The sequence below is a fragment of the Oryzias latipes genome, chromosome 12 (genome assembly GCF_053564925.1).
Source record: "Oryzias latipes strain Hd-rR chromosome 12, Olatipes_Hd-rR_3.1".
Lineage (NCBI taxonomy): Eukaryota > Metazoa > Chordata > Actinopteri > Beloniformes > Adrianichthyidae > Oryzias > Oryzias latipes.
This window is the reverse complement of record NC_136248.1, coordinates 24,243,954-24,270,043: the sequence shown is the minus strand read 5'-3', so window position 1 is coordinate 24,270,043 and position 26,090 is coordinate 24,243,954. Positions and strand designations below refer to the sequence as shown.

At 41.2% G+C, this 26,090-nt stretch overlaps 1 protein-coding gene across 11 annotated transcripts; it reads right to left on the bottom strand.

The window, feature by feature from the left end:
• Positions 1-1,954: 1,954 nt before the first annotated feature.
• On the bottom strand, positions 1,955-20,826 carry sec16a (SEC16 homolog A, endoplasmic reticulum export factor). Of its 11 annotated transcripts, XM_078955502.1 has the most exons (33): positions 20,712-20,826; positions 18,623-18,800; positions 16,536-16,669; positions 15,423-15,947; positions 15,196-15,347; positions 14,445-14,530; positions 14,204-14,318; positions 13,926-14,124; positions 13,378-13,546; positions 12,832-12,974; positions 12,504-12,565; positions 11,647-11,785; positions 11,307-11,549; positions 11,129-11,226; positions 10,970-11,051; positions 10,717-10,834; positions 10,513-10,624; positions 10,319-10,424; positions 10,013-10,153; positions 9,805-9,918; positions 9,228-9,426; positions 8,331-8,740; positions 8,211-8,255; positions 7,385-7,540; positions 7,228-7,299; positions 7,061-7,117; positions 6,867-6,978; positions 6,625-6,762; positions 6,459-6,538; positions 4,882-4,953; positions 4,498-4,557; positions 3,104-3,172; positions 1,955-3,027 (listed from the first exon to the last, which is right to left on the bottom strand). In XM_078955502.1, exons 2-33 carry the CDS (start codon positions 18,726-18,728, stop codon positions 2,953-2,955), a joined length of 4,389 nt encoding a protein of 1,462 aa, XP_078811628.1. In that variant the 5' UTR covers positions 18,729-18,800; positions 20,712-20,826; the 3' UTR covers positions 1,955-2,952. The 11 variants fall into 11 exon arrangements, with proteins under 11 accessions (XP_078811628.1, XP_020563232.1, XP_020563233.1 ...); XM_020707573.3 differs by having other exon boundaries at positions 16,536-18,800; XM_020707574.3 differs by having other exon boundaries at positions 15,423-16,669.
• Positions 20,827-26,090: the final 5,264 nt, after the last annotated feature.

Here is a 26,090-nt window from a genome sequence, read left to right as displayed (position 1 = left end):
CCAGAAGTGTCCCCTTGCTAAAGCCAGTACATGTGCGGGTCTACCTACCCCATCCAAAGTTTGCTAGAGAGCATTTGGATGATCCAGAAGAGGGTTGGGAGAATGTCCTATGATCAGATGAACCCAAAATAGAACTTTATAGTAAGAACTCTACTCATCGTGTTTGGAGGAGAAAGAATGCTGGGTTGGCTGTTTAACAGCAAAGGGACCAGGACGACTGATCTGTGTAAAGGAATGAATGAATGGGGCCATGTATCATCAGATTTTGGGTTAAAACCTCCTTCCATCAGCAAGGGCGTTGAGGATTAAACATGGTTGGGTCTTTCAGCATGAAAACCATCCCAAACACACTGCTCGGGTAACAAAGAAGTGGCTTTGTAAGAAGCATTTCAAGGTCCTGGAGTAGCCCAGCCAGTCTTCAGATGTCAAAAACATAGAAAATCTTTGGAGGGAGTTGAAAGCGTTATCCAGTGCCAACCCCAAAACATCACTGCTCTAGAGCAGTGTTTTTCAACCTTTTCTGAGCCACGGCACACTTTAACCTTAAAAATAATCCCGCGGCACACCAGCATCCAAAAATTAAAAAAAAAGGAGAAACTCATAGTCTGTATTGATCTACAGCCCCTGCACAATCTCACATGCATTTTTGAGATAATTGTTACAGAAAAAGCTGGAAACTGCAGCTGTTTTTTTCCCGTTTTTTCGTTAGTTTCAAGACGTTTAACAACAGATCTCCTTTTGCGCTGTCACTCTCACAACCCAATGCATCATGGGAAATGTAGTGCATAAAACGGCCGAAGATCGGTTTTCGGAGCTTCGCTGTTTTGTTAACTTGTTCCACGGTCTGATACCGGATTCTGTGGAAAGCTACACCGCTAAAGACGAGCTTTAGCTGGTATTTCTGTTAGAACTGAGCGACTTTACGAGCTAAATCGGGACAAGGAAGTGAAGACTTTAACCACTTCTGATTGGTCAGACCGATGACATGTGATTAACCCCCCCAACACGGGACTTTTCCAAAATACAGCCGAAGGTGCAGCTGAATCGCGGTACGTCATTCTTATCAAAATGTCTTTAATAAAATAAAATAAACGCAAAGAAAAGGTATTTTACGATCTTTTATATTCCTAACTCCTCAGTGTTTTATCAGGGCCTGTTTGGATGAACAGAGAGCTAAAATCCTGGAGATGGGAAATGTTTTTAGATCAGTTAATGATTAATGAGGGCAATTTCCCACGGCACACTTGGCCATCTCCCACGGCACACTAGTGTGCCGCGGCACACTGGTTGAAAAACACTGCTCTAGAGATCTGCATGGAGGACAGGGCCAAAATAACAGCAGTTTGTAAAAAGAAAAAAAAAACACCTTGTGAAGACTTACAGAAAACATTTCAGTTGTCTCATTGCCAGCAAAGAGTTATTTAACAAAATATTGAGTTGAACTTTTGTTATTGACAAAATACGCATTTTCCCCCTTTATTTACAAATAAATTCTTTAAAAGTCAGACAATGTGATTTTCTGGATATTTTCGTCCTCATTTAGTCTCTCACAGTCTCACAATCTATGATGAAAATTACAGACCTCTAGTCCTTTTAACTGGGAGAACCTGCACAATTGATGGCTGACAATCCTTTTTTGCCCCACTGTATTCTCTGAATATGGATGATCAATCTTAAAAATCTTCCATGGATTTTTCAGAAAACCTGACCTTCATATGAGTCCAATTATTCTAAAATAGCTTAAATTGAGTGGAATATTTTAGCAGATCTTGCCAAAGTGCTGCAGAGTGCAGTAAATTCATTTTATTTTTATTCTATCAGCCGTTTGTTAATAATTACATGAATTGTAATGCAGAGGATAAATTGCTTTCACAGAGAAAAAAGTATATTTATGACTGAATCATTCAGCCAAATCACAGCTCTGAACTAAAAAAAACAACAATTTTCAGTCAAATTAGCTCAAAATTCACAATTAAGATAAAGATTTATTTGCAGAAGCAGCTGATACAAATGATCAGAATATGATTCTTTAATCATAAATGGTTTATGTCAAAGCCTATCAGGAAAAATTATTTGCTATTCACGCACACACACTCATCCACACATCTTTAGGCCTACAGGTCATAAATACAGTCAATCTGATATACAAATATCTGGATAGATTCATTTTCTGTTTTACAATGAATTATGGGCAAAAAAAATAGTAATTTTAGAGTGAAGGACTAATGAGGGGGAGGATTTTTAAATAAATATCCCAATGAAGCAGCATGGAAACACTGCAGACCTCCTCCTAGAGCCACTTTGCCTGATCTTATTACTAAACGATGAAAATCAAACTTCAAGTCTTTGCCGTACTTTTTTCTCCAAAAAGTTTGTCTTCTGTCTATAGAGGAACACAGAAAAGCTGCACAAACAAGCCTGTAATATGGGAAACGAAAAAGCAGCCGATTTCTTTTCATTCTCTATGCCGACCAACAGTTGGCAATAAAAAATAGAAAAAGAAAAATTCGAAAACAGGGTACAGGATGTGACAATTCTGTTATATTTGAGAGGAATCTGGGCAGCTTTCAAAAGCAAAAGTATTTACTGTACACTAAATTATATATCTACAACAACATACAGTTTATGTAAATGCATCCATGGTTACACCTGTATGCATGATAAAATTCATAAATCAACTCAATTTACTGCTTGGATGCAGAAAAATAAGCCCTTCAAGGAAAAAAAACAAAAAACAGTACCTGTTGCAATTAACGCAGCAGTGACACCTACTGGGCTTCAGAAGAACAAGTGGTTAAGCTGTTGAGACTGACGTAACGCGATTACGCTCTTCTTAAGTGAAGGCAGAAACAAGAAGCCTTAAGACAGAGGGGCAGTGTGTCCATGTGCAGGGCTTAATAAACCCCCGGAGGATCTGGTGCTGTCCGTTCATTCAACAGCTTCTCTGGAGGTTTACTTCAAAGTCGGGTACTGGCGGGGACCGCCCAAACGACCAGAGCGCACTCCACCTCCCGATGGTGCACTTGTCTGGAAAAAAAAAAGGACAGTAAATTTTTAGAAACTAGAGTTAGAGGGAAAACAGATCCAAATTCTGGAATTCTACCGGTGCAAACTGTGCAGGGTTGTAGAAGGTGATGCCTCCCGTGGGCGCAGGTCCCTGGGCAGGCGGACTCTGCCAAAAGACAAACAGAGTAAGTGAAGTTATTATAAATGCAGCTGGTAAAAGACTTAAACAGAAGACCAGAACGGTGGGGTTTGACGACACTGAACTAAAACCAGGGAAAAAGCAACAATCCACAACAATACACACACCACTGTTACAGGCCAGCCATGCAAAGCCAAAGTCATGTGAACAATAAAGTTTGACTTGGTTTGAGTGAAGGATTTTATGTGCAACCACAGGGAAAATTACCCATTTCATAATAGGTATTGAAATGAATTAAATGTGTCTAGTTTCATATTTGTGACAAAAAAGAACCCAAGTAGCCAATTAAAAAAGCCACCTATCCCACTGAGCTTTGTCTCCAGGTTTTAGTCGAGTCCTGCAGGCGTTTGTTTACGCCGTGGTGAGCCTGCAACACCTCATTACTTCATTTCTGTGATTGTTTGCTGGAAAAAGACTAAGTTTTCCTGCAAGCTGCACTCAACTTCTTTAGCTAACCATTTATTACAATAAACAGCAGTTCCCAGGGCTCAGTGTCCGTGACAACAGTTTCATGGAAATCAGTGCAATGATTACCAGCATGAAAGCACCACAACAGTTGTGCTGATGGGGTTTTTGTGCATTTTTCAGTCTGTGCTCTTAGTCCAAACAAGTGTAACAACAGTGAGAGCAACAAGCTCCTAAAAATATATATTTTTTCAGGTAAGATCCCTGATCTGAGCAGCAGATTACAAGAACGTTTCAGACTTTTGTCAATTTGACCTGCAAGACAGACTTTGTCATTAAGGTATCACTGACACGTTTTACATTTGCTGTAATAATCAGAAATACTGAAAATAACAGCCTTTTGGAATGGTCATAATTTATTTGATACAATCCAAAAATATATTCATACATATTTTTTATATATTTTTCAAATTTAGTTTATTGACTCAATAAGTACTTTTTTGTTCTTCTAAGGCTTCTGTCTGTATTTGTACCAAAGCATCCACTTGGAATCCCTCCTCTAACACAAACCGCTTCTCTGGAAACGTAAAACATTCAGGTAAAGCTGCTCATAGCTATTGATTCTCCGACTGTGTGGGTTGAAAATGACATCTCCACACAGACGAGCGAGTCACTGCTGCTCTACTTGTTTCAAGTCCAGTGAGCATTTGCGTTTGCCTGTTCCCGCCGCTTTCGTTCCGTTAGTAACGCTGGAGGCAATATTAGATTCAGCAGGCAGACAAGCAGGTTAGGAGAAGCAAAGCTTAGGGGGTGAACGGTGACGTTAACAATGAGGTGAGCTACTGCAGGGTGATGAGGAGGTGCATCCGAGGCCTGACTGGAGGTACCTGGTTTAAATGCTGACTCACTTCGCGTGATAAAGAACTCATTGAGCTAGAACGTGAGAGCTTAAAGGAGGCAGAGAGGAACAGACAGACAGAGAGACAAAGCAGAAACCCAGATGAATGAACTCCATGCACCTGATTAGTTTCAATTCAACAGTTTAGGATGGAAATGAACTCATTAGCTTAGGAAAAATCAGTATTATAAATCAGTCAGGATGAGAATTTTAACACAGCTACACTGAACGGAAACAACAGTACATTCCTTAGGCTTTTAAATTCAATAATGCAAGTCAGCATGAAAGCAAAATACATGTACTTATGTCTGTTTAATTGCTAAAAAGAAAAAATTAAAGAGGCCTCATTTTATCAGCTACTGTTGGGTCTTACCTCTCCAGACTGGGAACTATCAAGAGCAGGAGGACCTTCAGGGGCCGGCGGCATCATCGTCGGGTTGAACATCTAAACATTTTAATAACGGCAAAGATTTTTTTAATGAGTAGAAGCTCTAAACATGTTTTTTTTAAATAAACTGACTATAAAAGATGATACATTTAAATCAAAATGGGCTATAAAGTGAGTTATGCATTAAAAATGTCACTTTAAAAAAAAAAATGCTACACTTTTACAAGTACATAGTAAAAAAAAAATGAGATCTTCACTAAATCGTCAAATCAAAACAAATTAGAAACAATAACTGACTTATTGGATCATTTTAAATAAAAAGTAGTCAGTTTGGACGAAACGCCTTCTTACTGCTTTTAAGCTAAGTTGTTGTTGGGTCTGACTACAACCAACAAAAACACCAGAATAAACGAGCAACAACAAAAAAAAAAACATGTTTGAAGAGTTTTAACTCCAAATAAGCAGAAAAACATGATCTAACATGAACGCTCTTCCATTTACAAAGAGCTAAAGAATGTTCCATAAGATGATTTCAACATTCTACTGGTTTTACATGACATGTAAGGTTTTGTATGAAGTAAGCTGAAACTGAACAACTTCTTTTTCAGAAGAAAACGTGCTGTAATGTGAGATCAGAATAAAACATTCCATTTTTTTCTCTTCGAAGAGTAAAAACTCCTCGCTGCAGCTGTCAATCAAACACTGCAGATCTGGGTTTGATTGACCACTTTCTCTGCTCCAAAACCACAGTCAGCCCTGGAGTCACCTGATACTGGCTGGATTGAGTGAGATGTGTTCGAACAGAGGAAATCAGAGAGTCCTGACGACCTTGAGGAAGAAATAATGCTGGAGCAGGAGTCAACTAAGACCTCCACCGTGAACGGTTAGGAAGAATCTGACAACAAACATGTCGCCAGGAAAAGACCAAAACACGCAATAAAACGTCTACAAAAAAAAAAAACACCTGACAAATGCTTCTGGAAGAGCCAGTTTATTTGTTTCTTCCATCAAAACTATTAAATATTTAAAAAAAAGTATTTTTTGTAAAAACTTATTTTAATTTGATAAACATGGGTCTAAATTTGACCGATTTTTAATCCACTAGTACCTCGGATAACCTTAAGAGGTCTCATGGATTTTTTTTCAGTGTAATTTACACTGAAAAACTGTGCGTTGTGGTTTTTCTTTTGCTTTCTTATTGGCTGTTGACCCGGTCAATAAATCTCTTCCATGCTATGTCTCCTGTACAGAATGCGTTCGTTTTGCCAAATCTTCTTAAATCTTTGATCTCGATCAGATCTTTGTTTTTATTCCTGTAACATTAAAGATCCTACGAAGGTTTGAACTTTGAGAGTTTAAACAGAGAAAAATGTTAAAAATGTTCTGAGAAAAGTGTATAAAGTGTGTAATGAGGGGTATTACAGACTTAAAACATCAGTAATCCTACTTTGCGGATTTTACTATTGCGGGTTATTTTTAGAACTTCGGCAATAAGCGAGGGAACACTGAGTGTAGTCTTAAAAGCAACCAAACAAAGAAAAGCTGGATTGACTTTTAGATACCTGTGCAGCAGAGCTATTCGGGGAATTCTGCTCATGGTTTCCACCTTCACTGCCCTCAAGAGGTTGTTGGTCGTCTGGAGCTACAGGAAATAAATCAACATTAGACTCTTTATGGAAACAACACATCTATATGATGATTTAACTCACTTTAATCTATGACACACACCTGAACTAGGCACAAATAGGTTATTGGGCATTGGCATCGGAGCCAAAGGAGCAAAGAGGTCTGCTGGAGCAGGGGCCACTGCACTTGCTTTAGCCGTTCTACTTGGGTTCAGAACATCCACATATCTGCCCTTAGATCCTAGGAAAACGGATCATATTTGAGTGGTTAGACACCAAGAACAACGCAAGTTCAAACATACTGTTGGTGCAGGCATAATCCACAGCAAATACTATTCTTTTCACCTGCTTTAATCGAGAACATGTTGACACCGCCAGGTGGAGCGGCAGGTCCTCCAGGCCCAGGCATCTGAGGGATGGCAGGGAACCCAGAGGGAGGTGGGGGAGGTGGTTTAGTCTAAACGGGTTAGATACAGAACATCAGAAAGGATCTAAAAAAAGGTTTCAACGTTTGTCTTAAACTGAAGTCGATTCCTGACCTCCTCTTCAGGCTCATTCAGGTCAACCCATCTCTGCTTCTTTTCATCCCACACAATCTGTCAAACAAAGCCCCCGACTGTGTCATTCAAGTTTAAGTCACGAAAAACGGAGAAAAGAAAAGGGTTAAAAAAAAAAAAGAGAGAAACAGGCAAGTAACGCTACTCACAGACGGGTTTTTGTCATCCGGCAAGTGAGCCTCATTCCTCCTCGGCATCAGCCATTTCAGCCAGCTAAGTTTCTGTTTGCACGGGAAGAGGAAACACATTTACGTGAAACACGAGTGAAATGGCAAGAAGAGACTGAAGCATGTGTGGAGCTCAGACCTTGTTTGGGGAATCTTTCTTGGTGTTTGTCGCCTCTTTTCGGGGCTGTTCCGGAATAGGTGGCGGAGGCGGGGAGACCTGCTTCACAGAGTTTGCCCGTTCTCTTCCAGAGAAGTTTGATGATATAGACGCTCTGCGAGAGCTGTTCCCCGACTGCTGCAGAACAGAAAATGAATAGAACTGAGTTGTTTACTTTAATTTGTCATTATGCATCCAGACAGTCCAGCCTCTTAAATGCGTTGTAAATATGTCATTTTGAAGCTCATAATTGTGTAACTGTCTTTTCTTATGGCAAAAAAATAAACTAAGTAGAAAAACAGATTTATTTAACTTCTCCAGAGAATTGGCTGTCAAATATATCCCAAAATACTTGATTTTGTTGTTAAGACCAGTCTCCATCAATGCGGATTCAAATTAGAAAATGAGAAAAAATGTGTGTCGTGGAAATAAAAGAAATGCAATCCTCTGCTTACATGGTGCGAAGCAGGGAGGTTGTGGTCCGCCCAGTGTTTATTTTCACAAATATGATGAACCTGCATTTTTTTTTATCTGCTCCTGATTCACAACAATCTCGATAAAGAAAAATCCCGAAATACCATTTTTAGCTGAATTGTCTTTATATATGCCCTTCATGATAAGAAAAAAGAAACAAGAACATGCTACAAACACCAAAAACACGATTTCCATTGGAATGTGTCTTTAAGGAAACACATGAAAAGAAAGGAGTAAAAAAAGAAAAGAAAAGAAAAACAGCTAGTCCTAACGTCTTTCTTGTGTGACCTGACTCGTGTGCTGTTGTTTTAGTTTACAGAACACACAAACTTACCAGATGTGAAGAGGACTCTGAAATAGTCCGTGTTCTGCCAGCAGTCTGGAATGTAAAAACAACAGGCGGGTAAGATTTCCATGTTGTTTGATCAACCAGAAGAATAATTCAGTAACTGACCTTGTGAGCCATATAATCATAAAAGTCCGACTGAGGCGTGAGAGAGTTTCTGGGAGGGGGCGATGGCATCATGTGCTGGGAGTCCAATGGAGGCTGTGGTTGCTCCATAGGTGGCATGTGCTGTGCAGGGAAAAGTGGGGGGTTCATTTGCACAGGTGAATGTGGCCCTGGTGGAGGAGGCATGTGTGTGGACACTTGTGTCGGAGCTCCAGATTGCTGATGGCCTCCTGCTGTCTGCATATGCTGCGGCTGGAAGGAGGGAGGGGTAATGCCGGGATCCTGTTGAGGGTAACCAGGGGCAGGTAGTTGCCCTGGTTGTCCAATAGGGGGTACTGGGTAGAACTGGGGTGGATCGGCGGGGGGATAGACCTGAGGAGGACCCATGTCGTCTCGGATAATGGAGCTAGGAGCTGAAAGAGAGTGCAAGAAAGAATACAGCTCAGTACTTGGAATTCTGACTGGTTCAACCCAAAGAAACAACAAGAGATCACTTTAAAGTAGGCCCACCAACTGCAGGAAGGACCACCGGAAGCGCAGTAACGTGATTAAGGGCAGGTGTCTCAACAGTCATGCGACATGGGCCGGGGCCCCTTCTAAGAGCTGTTGGGTCTCTAGAACAAGATCAGCAGTCTGGTTTGTCTGGGGTGTCTGCCATTTTGTGCATCTCTCACAATGAGGAGACGCACAGGAAAACCCAGGAGGCATTAGAAGGACTGTGTCTCGTGTCTCTGAGCTGGTCTGAGAGCCCCTTAAGTCCCCCCCCAGCAGAACTGTAGGAGATTTCTGTTCAGAGGGAAGTCTGGGCGTCTGTACAGGCTCCAGATAAATAGTGGAGGATGGTTGAATGGATGGACATCAATACTTTAAGTGAAAGCAGATTTTGACAAATCCACACACCTGGAGGCATCAGGCGGACTTCTTGTGAGGGAGGTCTGGGCAATAAGGAGGTCAGTGGGTTGTCGGGGGCTGGACCGTCAACCTCCAGTGGCATGCTGTATGGTTCAGACGGAGTAAACTGTTCCAAGTCGGACGTTTCACTGCGGCAATCAAACTGTGGAGGAGTTCTTCTGTCCACACTGTAGGTAATTGCACCAGTCTGAGGAAAAAAATCAACAACTTATGGCTGTACTTTCCATGTTCCAAATGAATGAAGTCTTATACAACAACTTTAAAAATTGGTTGGATTAATAAAAACTATTTTTGGGTTAAAATGACAAATTCATAAAAATTCGACTTCATTATAATTCAAGCTATGTGAACTTTTAGGGAGTGGTTGTGATACCAAACCCTTGTAACAAACTAAAAAACATTTTAGCCAAATTTAAAGATAAAACCCTTATTTACACATTTATTTAGGCATACTAAGCACTTTCAGTGTTAAAATCTGAAAAAACCCAAGTTGAATTAAGCTAAAGTTCCTTTTTTTTAATAAATAACTAAGCACTTAAGTTAATTAAAAATAAAAACTTCTTACCCATATCTGTCCAATCAACTGCCTGAGCTCAATCAACCAATCTGGCTCAAGAAACCATTCCAGCTCCGGCTTTTCCTTCAGTTGTGGATCATAGAATCGTAGCTTTTCCGACATCTTTAAGTAAAACAAAAAACAAAAACATGGTTCAGAGGAAAACATTCTGGGTTTTTTTAATGATCCAAACTGGCAAAGAAGATCAAATAAAAACCTGGATTATCTGGCTGATGAACACAGGAGAGTAATAGGAAGGCTGCATGAGGACAGTCTTGGATATAACTTCACAGTAATGAAAGGCCTGGGCACACAGGCCTGCTTCAGCCAAACGGCATGCATAGATCAGCTTGAACACCTGATTAAAAAATGAGGAAAGAAGAACATTTTGTAGAAATCTACAGCCGTAAAGTCCAATGGGCTTGGAAATGTAACAAACATGTATTTGATGGACCTGTACAGACCTGTTTAAAATTTCCAAACAGTCAAGAACCTCTAATGGTGTACAAAGTTAAAAACAAACCTGGAAATTGGGCAGTGAGCAGGGCTGAGAGCCCAAAGACTGAGCATACTCGTAGGCTTCGGTCCTCTGGATTGCTTCATTTGTGGCAAACTGTTGAAAGGACAAACTGAGGGAACAAAAGAAAAAATGTAAACGTTGCTACAGATATTTTAGATTTTCACTGTAGCTAAAGCTATTTCAGATTTGAGTATAACCTGTGGTTGGAGCCAATCAGAACCAACTTGGTGCTCTTCTTGGTGAAAACTCCCAGACCAACTTGTGCCATCAGGTAACAGAAGTGTGCAGCATCAGTGAGACCTTTAGAAGCTGCCCAGAACAAATAAAACAAACAAAAAAAAAAAACATTCAAATACTCAATTAAACACTATGAAATGGTGTTCCTTTCATTTCCACCTTACCAAGAGTGTCACCCATGGTGGTGATTGTGCGAGTATCCAAGTCCAGAGTCTGTGAAAGGTTTGACAACACCATGGCCAAGTGAGGACGCCAGTCGCCCCATTTCTCCTCTCCACAGCACTACAGAAAAATTTGAAATACAGCTCAGCTAAAGCAGCAACAAAGACACGGAACTCAATATGCTTTAAACGTGGCCAGTGAAAGAGGATGGCTGCAAAAGAAAGATCAGAAATGAAGGACAGAAGGAAAACTCACGGTGGCTGATGCAGGCATTCTTCCTGACATCAACTGGTAAATCGTCTGAAGAGGATCATTCATTGGTAAACTATTTGCAAACCTAATAAACCAAAACAAAAAGTTATTAAAATATAGGGATAAATTGAAGAAAAACCTTTGAGAGGAACAAATTTGTACTTTGTCATGACACGTGCATGAGTTCGGCTATCCATCTTACTGGCCAGCAGTAACGCGTGACCCCAGAGACCAGCTTTCATGGCAGCTTCCAGAGCCTCCTACTCCCCAGAAAAAAATAAACGTTCAGCTCTCAAAGCTTAGAAACTCTTTGAATAAAGTGCAAAGAGGTCTTTGTTACTTTTTTGCGGCCAAACAGGAGCAATTCTCGGAAGCGCTCCGTTTCCTTGCCAACATTCTCTGGGACAGTCATAAAGGTGTCGGACAGAAGAGACAGCGGTCCAGTTCCTTGATCCTCCTCAGCGTGTGCCAGGGGTTCGTTATTAAAATCGATCAAATTTGCCTCATTGGGACTTTTGCCGGGCAGCCAGACAGAGCGATGCTCCTTCAACAATAGATCAGCGATGTCGGTACCGACGACGGTCTGAAGAAACAAAAGAAAACAGTGATATTTCGGCAAAATCTTTTTTTTAATATACTCTGCATCTTAGTTATTTGAGGCTACATCTGCATAGTCTCACTCCATTCTGTCTGCAAAGAAGCACAATAAAGTCCCAAAGCAGGCGAGCAGAATCCCTGTCCAGGAGGTTGTTGTCACGGGAACACTCCAGTCCTTTGCTTTGGGAGAATTTGATCACGTCCACTTTATGGGTCTCCCCTCTAATGACACACAGCAAGAGGTTGAAGATAACGGACACATTAGATCCTTTTTAAAAATATCACACTACACTTTAAGATCAAACAGATTAGATTAACTGTTTAAATTAAGTTGCTACTGTAAGGAAACTCCAGCGCCTGCTAATATTTGCCAATTTTTAAAATTCAGTGAACACCTGCAAGTTAAACAAAGTACCCAAAGAGTTTACATTCAAAAAATCATAGCAAAAACCAGAAATGAAAGCACTTTTTTTAAAGGGTTTGTGACAAATAGCAGAAATTTCTGCATCAAGCTTTGAGTTTACAAGCTTTTAAAAACAATTATGGAAGCCTCATCAAAACAGCAGTTTATAAAATAATGCCTTATTAAATTATAAAGATCAGCTTAACTGTTTCTCTAAATCTTTTGTGTATGCTAACCGTATGATTCTGCAGTAAAAAAAAGGCCAAAATGAAATATTACATTAAACATTTTTTAAAGAGCTGTAAGTATTGGTGATTGTTAAAGTCAATTGTCAAAGTTTTGATGCAAAGACCAAAACACAAACAAGGAGCGCGTTTATTTTAGTTTCTTTTTCTGCAGTTTTTTGAACCAGTATCTTTGCCTTACAGAGAACATTAAAACATATTTAATTTTTGCTAATTAATTTGGATTTGTAGTTTTATGTAAGATCTAGAGATGAAAAAAACGATATTTTTAAATAACAGTTGAATAGCTCACTTAATGAGAGGACCAGGGAATGCCCGTAGCTCTGCCTGATCAGGAGTGTCCTGCAACATGGTCTGGAAAAAATTAATTTGAACAAGAGGGTGAACACACTGCAAGTTCTTAGCCTTTATTTTCACAATAAGAGTCTAAGAAGCATTATCCTAAAAAGGGAAACCAGCAATGCAAATAATCTTAATGAGGTAAAGAAAGGAAACTCCTGTATGTGTAATGTATTAAACTAACAATCCTGTTAAAATGTTGTCATTACATATGAGCAAATGTGTCTGAGTTACTAATGTGTCCCTATGAGGACAGACAAACACAATCTGTTCAGATGTACCTCCAGGTTGTAGATATCAACCAGAGCTGGCTGTCCAGCTGAGGGAAGATTGGGTAAGACCTGAACCAAATGACCACCGGGTCCGAAGCGGGCACAGCGGTGAGGCATGGTGAACTTTTCTGGCGTTGCAGGACGAGGGGGAGCTACAAGAGAAATGAGAGTCAGACCGAAAGTACTTCACCAAACCTTTGTTTGGATTTTAACATTTAAAAGATGTGTTTAAACCGAGGGTTTTGCTTCCCAATCCTGATGTTTAAGTACCTCTGCCTTGCAAGTTTCACTTTTTTTCTCATGTCAAAAACTTCAATCTCAGTGGTGGGAAACACAGTTCAGTCTGTTCCAGAGAAACTTCTGAACTTCCATGCTTCCTGTGCTTCTAATGATCAATTTATTTAGAACTTGACTCTGTTGGTTTAAGTCAACTAATGCTCAACAGCAGCATAACTCTCGGAGTCGCATTTCATAAATCCCTCACTCTAGAAGCATCCAACATTTTCATCTCTCCCTGGTGGATCCCAAACAGGATTTATCTTATCATATACTTACGTTGTTTAGGGGCAATCCAGGAGCCGTCTGTGGTGTAATCTGAGGAGTAGAGGTATTTCTGGGTGGCATCAGTCTGATCGGGGTACTGCGCGTATGAGTAGTTCACAGCCATAGAAGTGTTGTCACAAACATCGACTGTCAAGTCAGGCTGACTCCTGTAAATCTGGCTCTTTAGTGGGGAGAAAATGGAAGAAAAATAAAAAGGCTCCTTTCAGTGTCAGAATAATCATTATAAACAACAGAGAAAAACTTTTTTCCCCAAACACAAGTTCTGACAAAAGAGGCTGACTTTTTCACAAACCTTTCACTGGTCTACTTGACCACTTTAAGCAGTTTTACACTCAAAATTGCAATTTTGTTAAAACATGTGTAGCATTATTTGAAAGGAGTAAGTGTTCCACCAGTCTGACTGCACAGTCATGTTAAAAAAGCAAATAAGTTTTGCAGAGGATGGAAAAACATTTAGTAAATTGAAATTATTTGACTTTTGTTGTTAAAACTTATGAACCAAGAAAAGACAACAAAAATCCAGTGTGCAGTCCAAATACCTGTTGTGAGCGGGAGCTAAAGCTGCTCTGCCTGCTGTGGTGGCTGTGCGAGCTGTGGACGCTGTGTGCCGACTGCTCGCTGTGGATGCTGCGCCGATCAAAGTCTTCCCCATACATCTCGCCGCCACAACGGTTGTCATCATCAAAGCTGGGGTCATAACCAGGATAGTACTTCCACTGGTCTTCATACCCCTCTTTCCTGCGCAAAAAGGAATGTATATTTAGAAAAAACACAACATACAACCTCAGTTTTACTCCCCAGGATTTAAAATGCATACCTCTGAGGATACACAGGCTGATTATAGTAATTGTTTCTGTATGTGTCATCATAGTAAGACCAGTATGACTGATCATAGTATCCTCTGTATCGTGGGTCCAATTGTCCATAATATCCTTTGCAAAAGAGAAAATGTTCAATCATGACAAAGAATTGACAAAAACTGATTTTACGCAAACATTATAAAAAAAAGTTCAGATCGGTTGAATATTTTCAATTTCTGTTTCTGTAGTAGCTCATACCTCCATATTCATAGTGCTTGGAATAGTCTGCATAATAGTCGCTGTAGGCACTTCGGTTTGCTCTGCTCTCATCAGGGTAGCCTTGCCTTTTGGAAAAAGCAGACAGACACTATTATATGAAAAAGTCATTAAGGGTTAAGACATGCTGCTTTCCTTTATTCTAGTACAACTGAACAGTCGAATTTAAAAGAGAAAATCGGTGCTTTTATGATCCATGGTCTTTTAAAGCATCAGTCAAGAGTTACATTTTAATGCTGCAGAATCCCTCACTACACACTTTGTACACTTTTCTCAGACAGACATGAGCATTTTCACACACAAGTTCAAACCTTCATAGGAAATAAATCCAGCATTATAAAATGAAAACAAAGATTGCAATAGAAGATTTATGTAAATGAGACAAACTGAGTGCATTCTGTGAAGGAGACACGGAACAGAGTTTATTGATTGATATGGTCTACAACCAATCAAGACCCAGAACACAATGCACTGTAAAAAGAAAAAAAAGAAAAGAAAAATCATCTCTGAATTTCTCTGAAAAAAATCTGCAGAACACTGCAAGCAAACACGAATTTCAAAAAATTGGCATGTTCCCATTTAACAATATCAAAACAAAGTAGAAATGTGTCTTTTTGTAACTGAAAAATCCAAGTTTTGTGTAAGTTTTTAAAAGAGACACAAAGTTCCGTAAACTACTTGGTAAAATGAAGTGCAGTTCAGGCTATAATGAGAGTCTGAAACATCTGCTTACCTTGATGAGGGTCTGTCCGAGTACTGGCTGGCTCTTGAGTTGGGTCGATCCGATGGTGGCTCCCTGTACTGGTAGTTTGGATCACGGTAATTCTGGCTCTGCCCTTCGTATCTGCCGTACCAAGGATCTGATCTCCCACGGTATGAATTATCCTGAGGAAAAAATAATAATAATTATTATCACATATATTAGCAAACCAGCCCATTAAAAGAGAGTTTGGCCCTTACCTGATAATACTGATGTAACCTTGGATCCCCAGGTGGGGGCATATACTGTCCAGGAGGATATTGTGCTCTGTTGTCTGGGTATTCTCCATAATTTCCATAATAAGCTCCGTACATTTGCCCTGGAACAGGAGGAGCTGGTGCCCCGTAGCTGTGATGGCTGCCAGCGGTAGATGGTGGGCGTGGTGGCTCCATTGTCTGGGGATGGGAAGTTGCAGGATGCTCTGGACCTTGTGGCCCTTGAGACTGTGGAGCTGTAATAGCACCCCCTGCAGGACGCTCGGGGATCAGAGCTGAACTTTGATCGTGAGAAAGTGGTGCTCCACTCACAGGAATAGAAGGAGCACTGATTTGTCCCTGTGGAGCAGCCTGAGAATCTAATGTTAGAGAAGGTGTGTTTGAGGATGGCTGGGAGTTTGCAGCTGGTTGTGGGGGTTCTGACAGAACCTGCGGGACAGATGAAGAGACTGGAGTTTGAGAAGAAGAACTCCTCTCCACACTTGCGCCATGCTGAGCATCTTTGGTGACCTGCAGGTAAAATCCATTATTACACTGTGGAGACTCATGAAGAGAAGCCTGACCAGAAGTTTGGCTTTGGGTGTGCGATTGGTGCATAGAAAAATCAAGCAGTTCGTAGTTTAATGACTGATTAGGATTAGAGACAGGAAGTGACACGAGAGAAGAAACATTGGAATTAACTTGGACAGCAGAAGGACCATCACCACTTGATGATTGGCCTCTTGAGAGAGGCGGATGGACTGGGTGAGAATGTGGCAGAAGTGGGATTTCTGATGTTGAAGCCACAGAGCTGTCTCGAGTCAGATTGAGAGGACTTTGAACAGGAGGCGGCGGCATGGATCCCAGAGGGGAAATCGGGTTTTTATTTGAGGACATTGACGGTGATTGGGGGATCCCAGAACCTTGTGAAAGGGATCTTTCCGGGGGTGTGGTTTCTCTGTGACTACCTTGAATGGATGATTGAGAAGAACCTGCATGAATCACACTATAATTGGATACAGGCGGGGCAATTAAAACGGGCTGGTGAAGTGAGCCAGAAACCAAAAGAGATGCATAGCCCAGGTTGCCTTGAGAGTCGGTTGTCACAGCATCACTCACCTTAGGTGGGTTTTCTAAGTTCTCTGAGTGTTGCTGAGAAGTCGCCTGGATTCTTTGGGGGGGTTGCAGGTCCAGTGGACCGTCCTCTGGGGGCTGGATGACATCGGCACTAGGCTCTCGTAGAGGGGCCAAAACTGTAGGGGCAGCAGGAGCAAGGAGGATGTTAACACCCAAGCTTGCGGGGTCATTTTGAGCCCACAGAGTGGTCGCAGGGCTATCGCAGGGCCGGCTGGCCCCAAAAGCACGAGATGAAGGGCGAGAATGAGAAAGTACAACTGGATGTGTCGCATGCGGTACACCACCTCCAGCACCTGGTGCCTGGGAGTGACCTGGGCCAAAAATATTTTCCATATTATCTGGCGGTTGCTCCAAGTTGCCAGATGTGCACTCAGTTCTCCCTTCAACAACCATTTTAGCCCTATCCACCTCAGCAGGACGCACGCCCACTCCATGTGAGCGCACAGGTTCAAAGGAGCTGTTAGCACTGGTTTGAAAAATCCCAGTTGGTTTGGGAGGACTCGGCGTAGAAGGCCATATGTGCTCTGGGGAGCCTGGTTGCATGCCCGTTTCTACGGCCGGAGAGGTATCGATTTGTTCAAAGTAGCCTCCAGCAGCACCAGAAGGGTTAGCATCTTCAGCGAGATGTGGACTCTCCTGCTGAATAAAGGTGCCTTTGGCTCCCTGGTACCGACGTCCCCCAGTTCCACTTCCATGACTCATATTGCTATAGTTTGATGATACGCTAGCAGATCTCATTGGTCTTGGAACAGAATCTGGCGTTTCTAGGTTGGGGCCCGTTTCGAACTGGTCTATTTCATGTGGTGCAACAGCACTACTATGGCTCTCACTAGGTAATACTTCCTGGTTTGGAACACACTCCAAGTTCTCTACATGGTCAAACTGAGTATCAGGTGGCTTCTGGGTATTTCCTGGTACAATATGACTTCCCTCACTCAAGTAAGGAAGGTGTGAATTTTCTTGTGCAGGGACGTCTGCATGTCCACCGAGGCTCTGCGGGATCCTTTGATGCTGAAAAGATCCAACAACACCATTTACTGTTTTATCTCTGTCGCCAGCCAGTGTTTCTTCATTTTCCACATCGTTGCCTTTAAAGAACATTGAGAGAGCACCCGAGTCCTCAGAGTTGGGGTCTGAGGCACTAGCAGCCCTGGGCTCAGGCCCAGAGGCCGGCCCAGGTGCCGAGCCAGCAGTGTCCACAAGAAGAGGTGGATTGTAAGGGCCCGTCCCCATTTGGTGATAGTCCTGTGGTATCTGGTTGAACCATGACTCTTGAGGAGCAGGGTTCTGACTGAAACTATTTTGAGTGTAAAAACTTGAACTATGCTGCTGAATTCTATTTGGGTCTGACCACTGGGAGTTAGCAGAGTTTACAGGATTTGGGGGGTTAAGAGGGGGTTGATTCTGGAGACCAGGCTGGGTTGGAGGGGTAAGTACGTTGTGATGAGGCGACTGACTGTGAGGGGGGTACATTTGAGGCTGTGGATCTATATTCAATAGCTGTGGTGGAGGATCACTAGTAGGCTGGAAATAGTTTTGAACTGATGGGGGGCGACTTGTGTGTTCAGGAGCCCACTGAGGAAAAGATGATGCAGGGGGGTGCGGCTGAAAGTGAACAGGATTAGAAGGAGGCAGTTGTCCTTGAAATGATTGGTTAAAATGTGTCTGACTGGGTGCTGAAGTTGCTGCCATTGGTGGGGACTCGGTCGACACGGACGACGTTTGATCTCTCGAATTAAAGTAGCCCTGTTCACTATTTGAAGATGTATGTTCTGTTTGACTTGGAGCAGGTAGAACTCCAGGAGGTACTGCACTGTGATGGTCTAAGAGGGGAACCCCTGGCAAAGTGGATGGTGGAGGAACAGATGGAGCAAACGGAACACCGCCCAGCGATTGCGGCTGTGGAGGCAGCCCCGACCCATGCTGGGAATACGTGGCACTAGGTGGTGTTTGCATTTGAGGAAGGTTGCCCGTTGGTATTGTTGGGATACCACCTGTAGCCATAGGGGGAGGAGCTTGACCAAAAGCAAAAGGATTTGTCATGGGTTGGGTAGCAGGAGGCATTGTACCAGTCGCTGCTGCAGACTTCTGAGGCCTGGTCCTACGAAACATATTTGGCCCAGAGGGAGGAGGGCCGGAGGCTCCCGGAGGTCCAGCCCGAGGAGGAGGTTGCATGTTTAGAAAACGAGCGGATCCCAATCACTCTGTAAGGTATCACTGAAGACACTCAGGCGCAGTCAGGCATAGCTGTACAGAAAGAAAAGGAGCAGTCAAAGCAGACCCGTGTCCCCTTGATGAAGTCATCCACACCTTTATTTGTATAAACAGCGCAACGTGGCAATTGTTCATAGAGTTCTGAATTGGTTCTGGTTGTAGCAATAATAGTTATTGTATTTAAGTATGTATTATTTTAAAAAAGGATACATAATGTGAATTCAGTGTTAAACTGCAGTAACATGATTTGGATTTAGTGTCAATTAAAATTTTTGTACTGAATTGCAGAAAATCTGAGCTTTTGAGTTTAGAATTTTATACTTTTTAAACATTTATTTATGGTTTGAACAAAAACAAATATAGTCCCACTCAGATCATCTTTTAAAAGCGTTTCCAGTGGTCTTTTAATTATGATTATGCCGTTTTTAGCCACAAAAACAACCCCCACCAAACAACTGTGTTGTTTTCTAGGACATAGTTTTTGCAGAGCGGCAGTGGTTCATTAAAATTTTGCCTCCAAGTTGTGGGCAAAACTGTTCGTGCAGTGTAATGTAAGCCTGACACTACTTCCTTTCATCCTTTTGTTTACACTCTCTCCTTCTAGCTTACAACCCTTCACACCCCCAGCCTAACAAAAATGGCGAGCAACATCGGAAATAGCCAGTTGTACAGTTTGGAGCCTGATGCCAGCTCGGATGCGGAAAATAATGGATCTATTCGCATTTGAATGGATCGGAGAAGGGAGCTGCTACTACTACTCACTACTACAAGTTTTTTCCAACAACATTTTTTCACCTGCTCCTGATTCACAACGATTTTAATAAAGAAAAACTCAGAAATGCTTAATTTTCTTTATATATGTTCTCCATCAGGAGAAAAATGCCACAAGGACATTTGAAATACACAATCTTTTATCAGAGTGAGTCTTTAACACTTAAACTTTTGTACAAAGATACTGAAAAAACTATGGTCTATCACTATTATATATTCATGACTATAAAAGGTTTCATTAACATTAAGTTAGTGATTATTTTAAACTAAAAACAACATTTCTATGACTTTAGAGATCAAGAAGAAACTTTGACACATTTAAAACAGCTGCGCTTTGTTTTTTCACATTTTTCATTCACAGAAAATATGACAGCATTTTTGTAAAGTTACACATTAATTCGTGAAATTCTGATAAAATATGCCAACTGACAACACAAATGAGTAAATCAATCAGATATACTCAAATGCAGATTAGGAAAGGAATAAGACATTTTAGCTAGCTAGCTAAAAGGGCACAGCTTGTGTTTTCCACTAGAGTTGCTACGTGATCCCGGATCTTTAAGTGGTTTATATTGACATAGACCGGTTGCAACCCGGTAAGCTAGCGCTAACGTTGCTGGCATTCTAACTTTTGATAAGTCACAAATGCAAATTGAAAACTCTCGACTTTCTCTCAATACTCTCAAACTTGTTGTTACATAACCAAGGCGTACTCCCTTCGATCATGTAGAGTTAGCCTGTACAGATCAGAGTGCCAAAGAGGAAGAGTGCGAGTGCTTGGCTTTACAAAGCTAACGGGAACGCTACATGTCCTGAACGACATATCCAGCAAAACAAATGTTTTAAGTATGTAAAAATCAAACGAAACAGACCAAAAACAAGTGATCAGCTTCAATTCGAGTAAAATTTGCACTGAAAATGACAAACAGATATGCGATAGGACTCTGGCCACTCGTCGAGTGTTAATTAACAGGTTCACTGCCTGGTCAGTTAGCCTTAGCATTACTGGTTAGTTAGCATGGCTAACTACCTAGCCTTCGCTAACTACTCGTGAACACTTTAATGCTTCTTAATAAAACAAATGAAAAGTTCAGCTGTCAAAAGTGTCAATTATATTATCAAAATAGGGTCATTTGATCTCACAAATGTTTACAGATAAAAGTCAATTCTTACAAATACGCAGGACACTTGGTCTGACACACCACCATCTTCAATGAACACATCCTTCTGGACTACGTGTACAAGCAGCGTCACGGGCCAAATCCCGAGTGGGCGGGGCTGATTCCAGGGGCGTCTCTAGAAAATCCTGGCTCGTGGGGCCAGATGGGTCCCATTAAAAAAAAGCACAACATATTTTCCTTTAATTGGGATACGATTTGATTTAGTACAGCTTAGCTGTGTAAAACATAGTTTTTTAATCTTAAAGTCAACATATTTACATAGAATCTGAGGATGGCAATATTTTCAGAAATACTTTTTTTTTTTAAACTATTTTTAATTTGGAAAAAATTAAACAGACAGGAAAAAATATAATTAAATACAAAATATTGAATATATTAATTATATTAAATATAAAAAGTCTACTACTCGGAATAAAAAGCAGAAAAAATCACCTTATTGTAGTTTTTGGCAAAAATACCTAAATGTTTAAGATTTTTTCAATATAAATGCAAGGTTAGACAAAGAGTTTCTTTTAGCAAATCTTAAAGGCAATCTGACTTAGAATGTGTGCATGATCAACTTTAATGAATTAAATTAATTAAATTTGTCATAATATGTTATCTCTTGTTTCATTTTAACCTCTGGTGAGCATTTTGATACTAAAAAGCTTGTTGGTGGCAGCAATCTGTCCTTTTGGCTTTTGAACAAACTGAACTTAGACTTACAGCTACTGCTTTTACAGACAGAAGGTCAGAATTTTTTTTATTTGATTAAAACAGCTAAGTGAGGAAAGCAGAAATTTGTTTTAGTTTTTAATTGACGTATTCCTTATGTATTAGTTTGTTTATTGGGGTTTGCAAAATCCCCTTGATATTAAATCAGTTTGTTAAAATGGGGAACGATCTACGTGTGTGGACTTGGAGACAGTGGGGAAGTAGTTGATGTCTGAACTGGCCTTTTAAAAAGCAACTTTTAGTGTCTGCTTATAAATTTATTTGGCTTGATGTGACTCAAATGCTTATTGTAACTCACAAATACCTCAAACAATGTGGTTGATAATTAAGGTGGCATATATGAACATGCTTAGATCAACCTCAAGATATGGTCATAGAAGTTTAGGAGTATGAGGTTCTAAAGGTGCCCAAAAAAGGGTTGAAACCGTGTTAAAAGCTTATGTTAGAAAAGGCATTCTCTTCATTGTCTGATAATGCCTTTTAGAAAGTGTTTATGTAACGGGGCCCATGCTAAAACATGCTAATGACAGTGTTTTGAAATTAGGAATAAATTTAAAAGAGCCCTAAAAGGCTGCATAGAATTTTGTGGCTAACTAAAACACAATATTTCATGAGAATGAATATGCGCTGGAATAAACAGAAAGGAAATGGAATTAAAATATTTTGAACATAACACGACTCTAATTATATAGTCCCCCAGCACTTAAGAAGGAAACAAAGACGTCGTTGATTTACCCCTGTGACAGCAAGTCAACAGTGGATTAACAAGGTCCTTGTCAGGTGTTGTTAAACCAGGATGTTGTTTGCAAGTGAAGCACTAAAACAGAAAAAATGATAGGAGCTGGCAAAATCTATAAGCAAAATACGTACGTCTATAAAAAAAATCCAGAGCTAGTAGGACCCAAGTGCAGTTTTTTGTAAGTCAAGTCATTCTGAGGTTGTGCTTTGCCATATCAGCAAAGTGCCGCTAGGGGGCACTGTGATATCAACCCGCAGCTCATTGATAAGCCACAGCAGGGAATTGTACCCACCGACATATTTATTTTACCATTTGTTTTTTTAAATATCACGTTTTTTCATAATAGCAGTTTACACATGAAGTAAATTGAGATACATAATAAATTTGCTAAATGGTAATACTATTAAGGTCATTCAAATATAAACAAAGTTTTGTATCTGAAGAACACAATATTTGCATTTTTTTTTACTTAAAATACTTACTTCTTAGTTTATGGTTATAGTTACAACCTAACCTGATTTTCAAACACCTTAAAGGTGCAGCTTGGATACATTTTCAGGGAAGAGTCCTTGGTTACAGGGTCTTTCTGGTCTCTGATGTTCAGACTCCTTCGGCTGGGTGTCCCAATCAGACCCCAGTTTGTTTCCAGGCAGCTTGCAACCTCATCTCCCCCTTAATCCACAGCCACCCTGAGGATTTTTCAGGACCCACATTGACGTTTTTGATGGCTCTTCGTTCTAGCAACCCTCTGATTGCCCAATAAAGCCCTGCTGCCCACTTCAGTTGCCTCACAACTGGCCCTTCAGCTATTCTCTCAGTATGCCTCCTCCACCTCCAGGTATTTGGCATTCTTCTGGTCATTAGCCTTCTCCCTCCACTCTTCCTATAAGCATCCATAGCACTACTTGCTTGAGTAAGTCAGATGCTGAAACCAAGTCTGGCCTCTGTGGCGTCCTTGCAGTGCACTCTGGGAGCTTCAGCTGACTCCCGTAGTCTGTGTATAACTGCCAGTTAGGTTCTGCCTGAGGTTTCTCCCCCGTTATGTCAAAAGAGATGTTATTTCCGACTGTGTGCGGACGTTTACACTGCTGGAATGCAGTGCAGATGGTGTCAGCGTCTGGCCTCAGAATCTTGCTATGGTCCCACATGTACCTCCTCCTATTAATGGGCTTTAGGGCAGCAGATCCAGATGTGTTCCACAGTGAACACACACTGATGTATCTGACAGCTCCCAGTAGTTGAGATTTGATGGAGTTGAGAGAACATCAGACACTGACCGCATCAGGGACTTGAAACTTAAAGGTTCATACTTCCAAATTTCAATTCAGGTGATCTTCCAGGCAGATACCTTGTTCCAAATGGTCCAAGGCTCTGAATGGCACATGGCTGCTGTCTTGCCCTGACAATCATCCTTCATTGTATCTCTGTCTGCACCATCTGATGCCTCACTCTCACCCTTAGGGTTTGTTGAAGCAAAGTCTCATGTCGCTGCACAGACCAGTTCTTCCATAGCACCCTGCTTAGCTTCTACCTAAAGTTTATTTTAAGGGACATGTTTGCTTTAGACTTATTAAATGTAAAACAATTTCTTGTTAAAATAAAAATTTCACTGAAAGAAAAACACAGTTTTTATAAGATAAATTGTTATGTTCTGTCAAACTGGGTGAAGTATGTCGTCCATCAAAATCATGTGCAGTCATTCATCACAGTGTACAGTCAGCTTGTGTGAGTTCCATTTGCAGCTAAACGAAACAATTCCTCTGTCACATAAAATGAATGAGATCTAACACACACTGTCTCAGCGAGAGTTCAAGAACCCGCGATGCAAACACAACTGTGTTTTGTTCACACACCTCCCTTTCCTCAACTTTCGTTCAGACTTGTTAACCGAAACCCATCCTCCCACTCGACTGTATCTGGAGATTACAAGCCACAGGGCAGGTCGGAGCAGACATCTGCACTTGAAATCCCTGTTTCTCTTCTTAAGATGTGATTAGTGCATTGAGTACTTCTGATCTGCATGTGATATGGCTTCACCGAAGTTTGATTTGTGAGTAGTTCCCTTTTATTCAACATGTGGCATGACTGAAGCAGAGATTAGTAATTGTTTGAGAACAAATCTGGGAAATCAACGACACAGAAATTAAACACATAATTCAAGTTTTTCAAAACATGCACCTGACTTTCTCACAAATACGAGAGGGAAATCCATGCTAAACATTTCCACACAATATGAATCGCTAAAAGTCCTGCTTTTTACAACAACACACTAAAAGAAACAAATTCCTGGGAAATGATCACATAGGGTGCCATAGACAAACAACTGCCTAGCTACGAAGTTAAGACTGAGCCCATATTGCTGCTTAGGTGTCACATTACAGTATGTACTTATTCTATTTCGCACATGCATCCATCACAGTAAACATATTCTCCACCAGCAGCAAGTGCATCCACTGCTTTGGGATGCCTTGCCCAATTTGCACCAGGCTATTTAACTTCTGAAAATTTTAATAATAAAGAATAAAATAAGCTAAAAATCATTATTAAACAAATATTTGCAATATTCACCTTGCAGATTGCTGCTGTTGCAAACTGTTGTGCTATGTTGAGATTGAACTCAGAGATCTACGTGAGCCACGCCATCACTTCATCTACTCGACTCATGCGCCTTATCTGTTGCTGTCACATCCTGCTTGTACTCAGTGATGGTGATACTGATGGTGTCTCTCCCTGGAGACACTGTTGTTAACGCTTTGTTTGAGTGGAAGATAGGCGGGTGGTTATGGTTGTGACAACCGCAGTCTAAACTACTGATAAGACAGAGAATATAAATCTGAGCTCTGTGGTTTGGTAATGGCACAGGATCTCTGGAAGAAAGTTCTGGAATAGGTTCATCTTTGTTAAACCATGAATGTTTGTGCAGATGTGCGATATCTGACATCAAAATAAAGAAACAGTTTTTTCTTTATCCTCACCCTCAGTTGCATTTCAAAGTCTCACTCCAGTCATTTTTGGGCTATTTTTAAAGCATTCCCAGTGGTATTTCAATCAAAAAACTTTTGTCATTCACTAGGACATAGTTTTCTGCAGAGCGACAGGAGTTCATTGGAAATTCACTATTGAGTTGTGGGCGGGACCGTTGGCACAGAGCAATCCTGCCGCCCCTTTCCTATCATTCATCTGTTGACATGCTCTCCTGGAAGCTTACCTTTCCTTTCCTCTGGGGGATCCATCGTTCTTGGGCACCACCAGCTTGACCTTTAGGGTGTGCCGTTGCTGTGCCCGTTCTGGTTGGGCGGGCTGGTGTCCCACTCTGTGGTCTAATAGCCATGGATGGGGCCCTGGGCTGCCCTGTGTTGGGCGGGCGCTGCGGTAATGGCCCCTGTGGTCCGGCTGGGCTCGGAATGAATAGGTCCCCATGATATCGTTTCCTCACAGCAGTACCAAGCCAGACCTTCTTCAACTGCAGTTATTTGTTTCTGTTCACTGTTCTACTGGGGTAACTGGGTGGGTGGGGATGGGGGCGGGGGGTGGTGAGGGAGGGGTACCTTCTTTGTGGGATTGTCCTTTGTTTTCTGTTTTGAACAACTTTCATTTTTTATGACTGTTTTATCTGTTTTTATGTTAAGCGCTTTGTGTTTTTAACCAAAATGAAAGGCGCTATATAAATAAATAAAGTTTGAGTTTGAGTTTGAGTACAGCCCCTCACACCCTCAACTGAACATTAGCGGTGGAACAAAAATGGCTAGCAATATTGGAGCTGTCCAACCTTTTTTGAGCCAGATACCAGCTCAGACGAGGAAAATGATGACGTACATGACCTAGTCTTCTACAGGTGGATGCATCAGAACGGAGCACCTTGTGGCCTGCCGACTGTAGATTTTTCATCTGCTCTCGATTCACAACTCAAAGAAATAC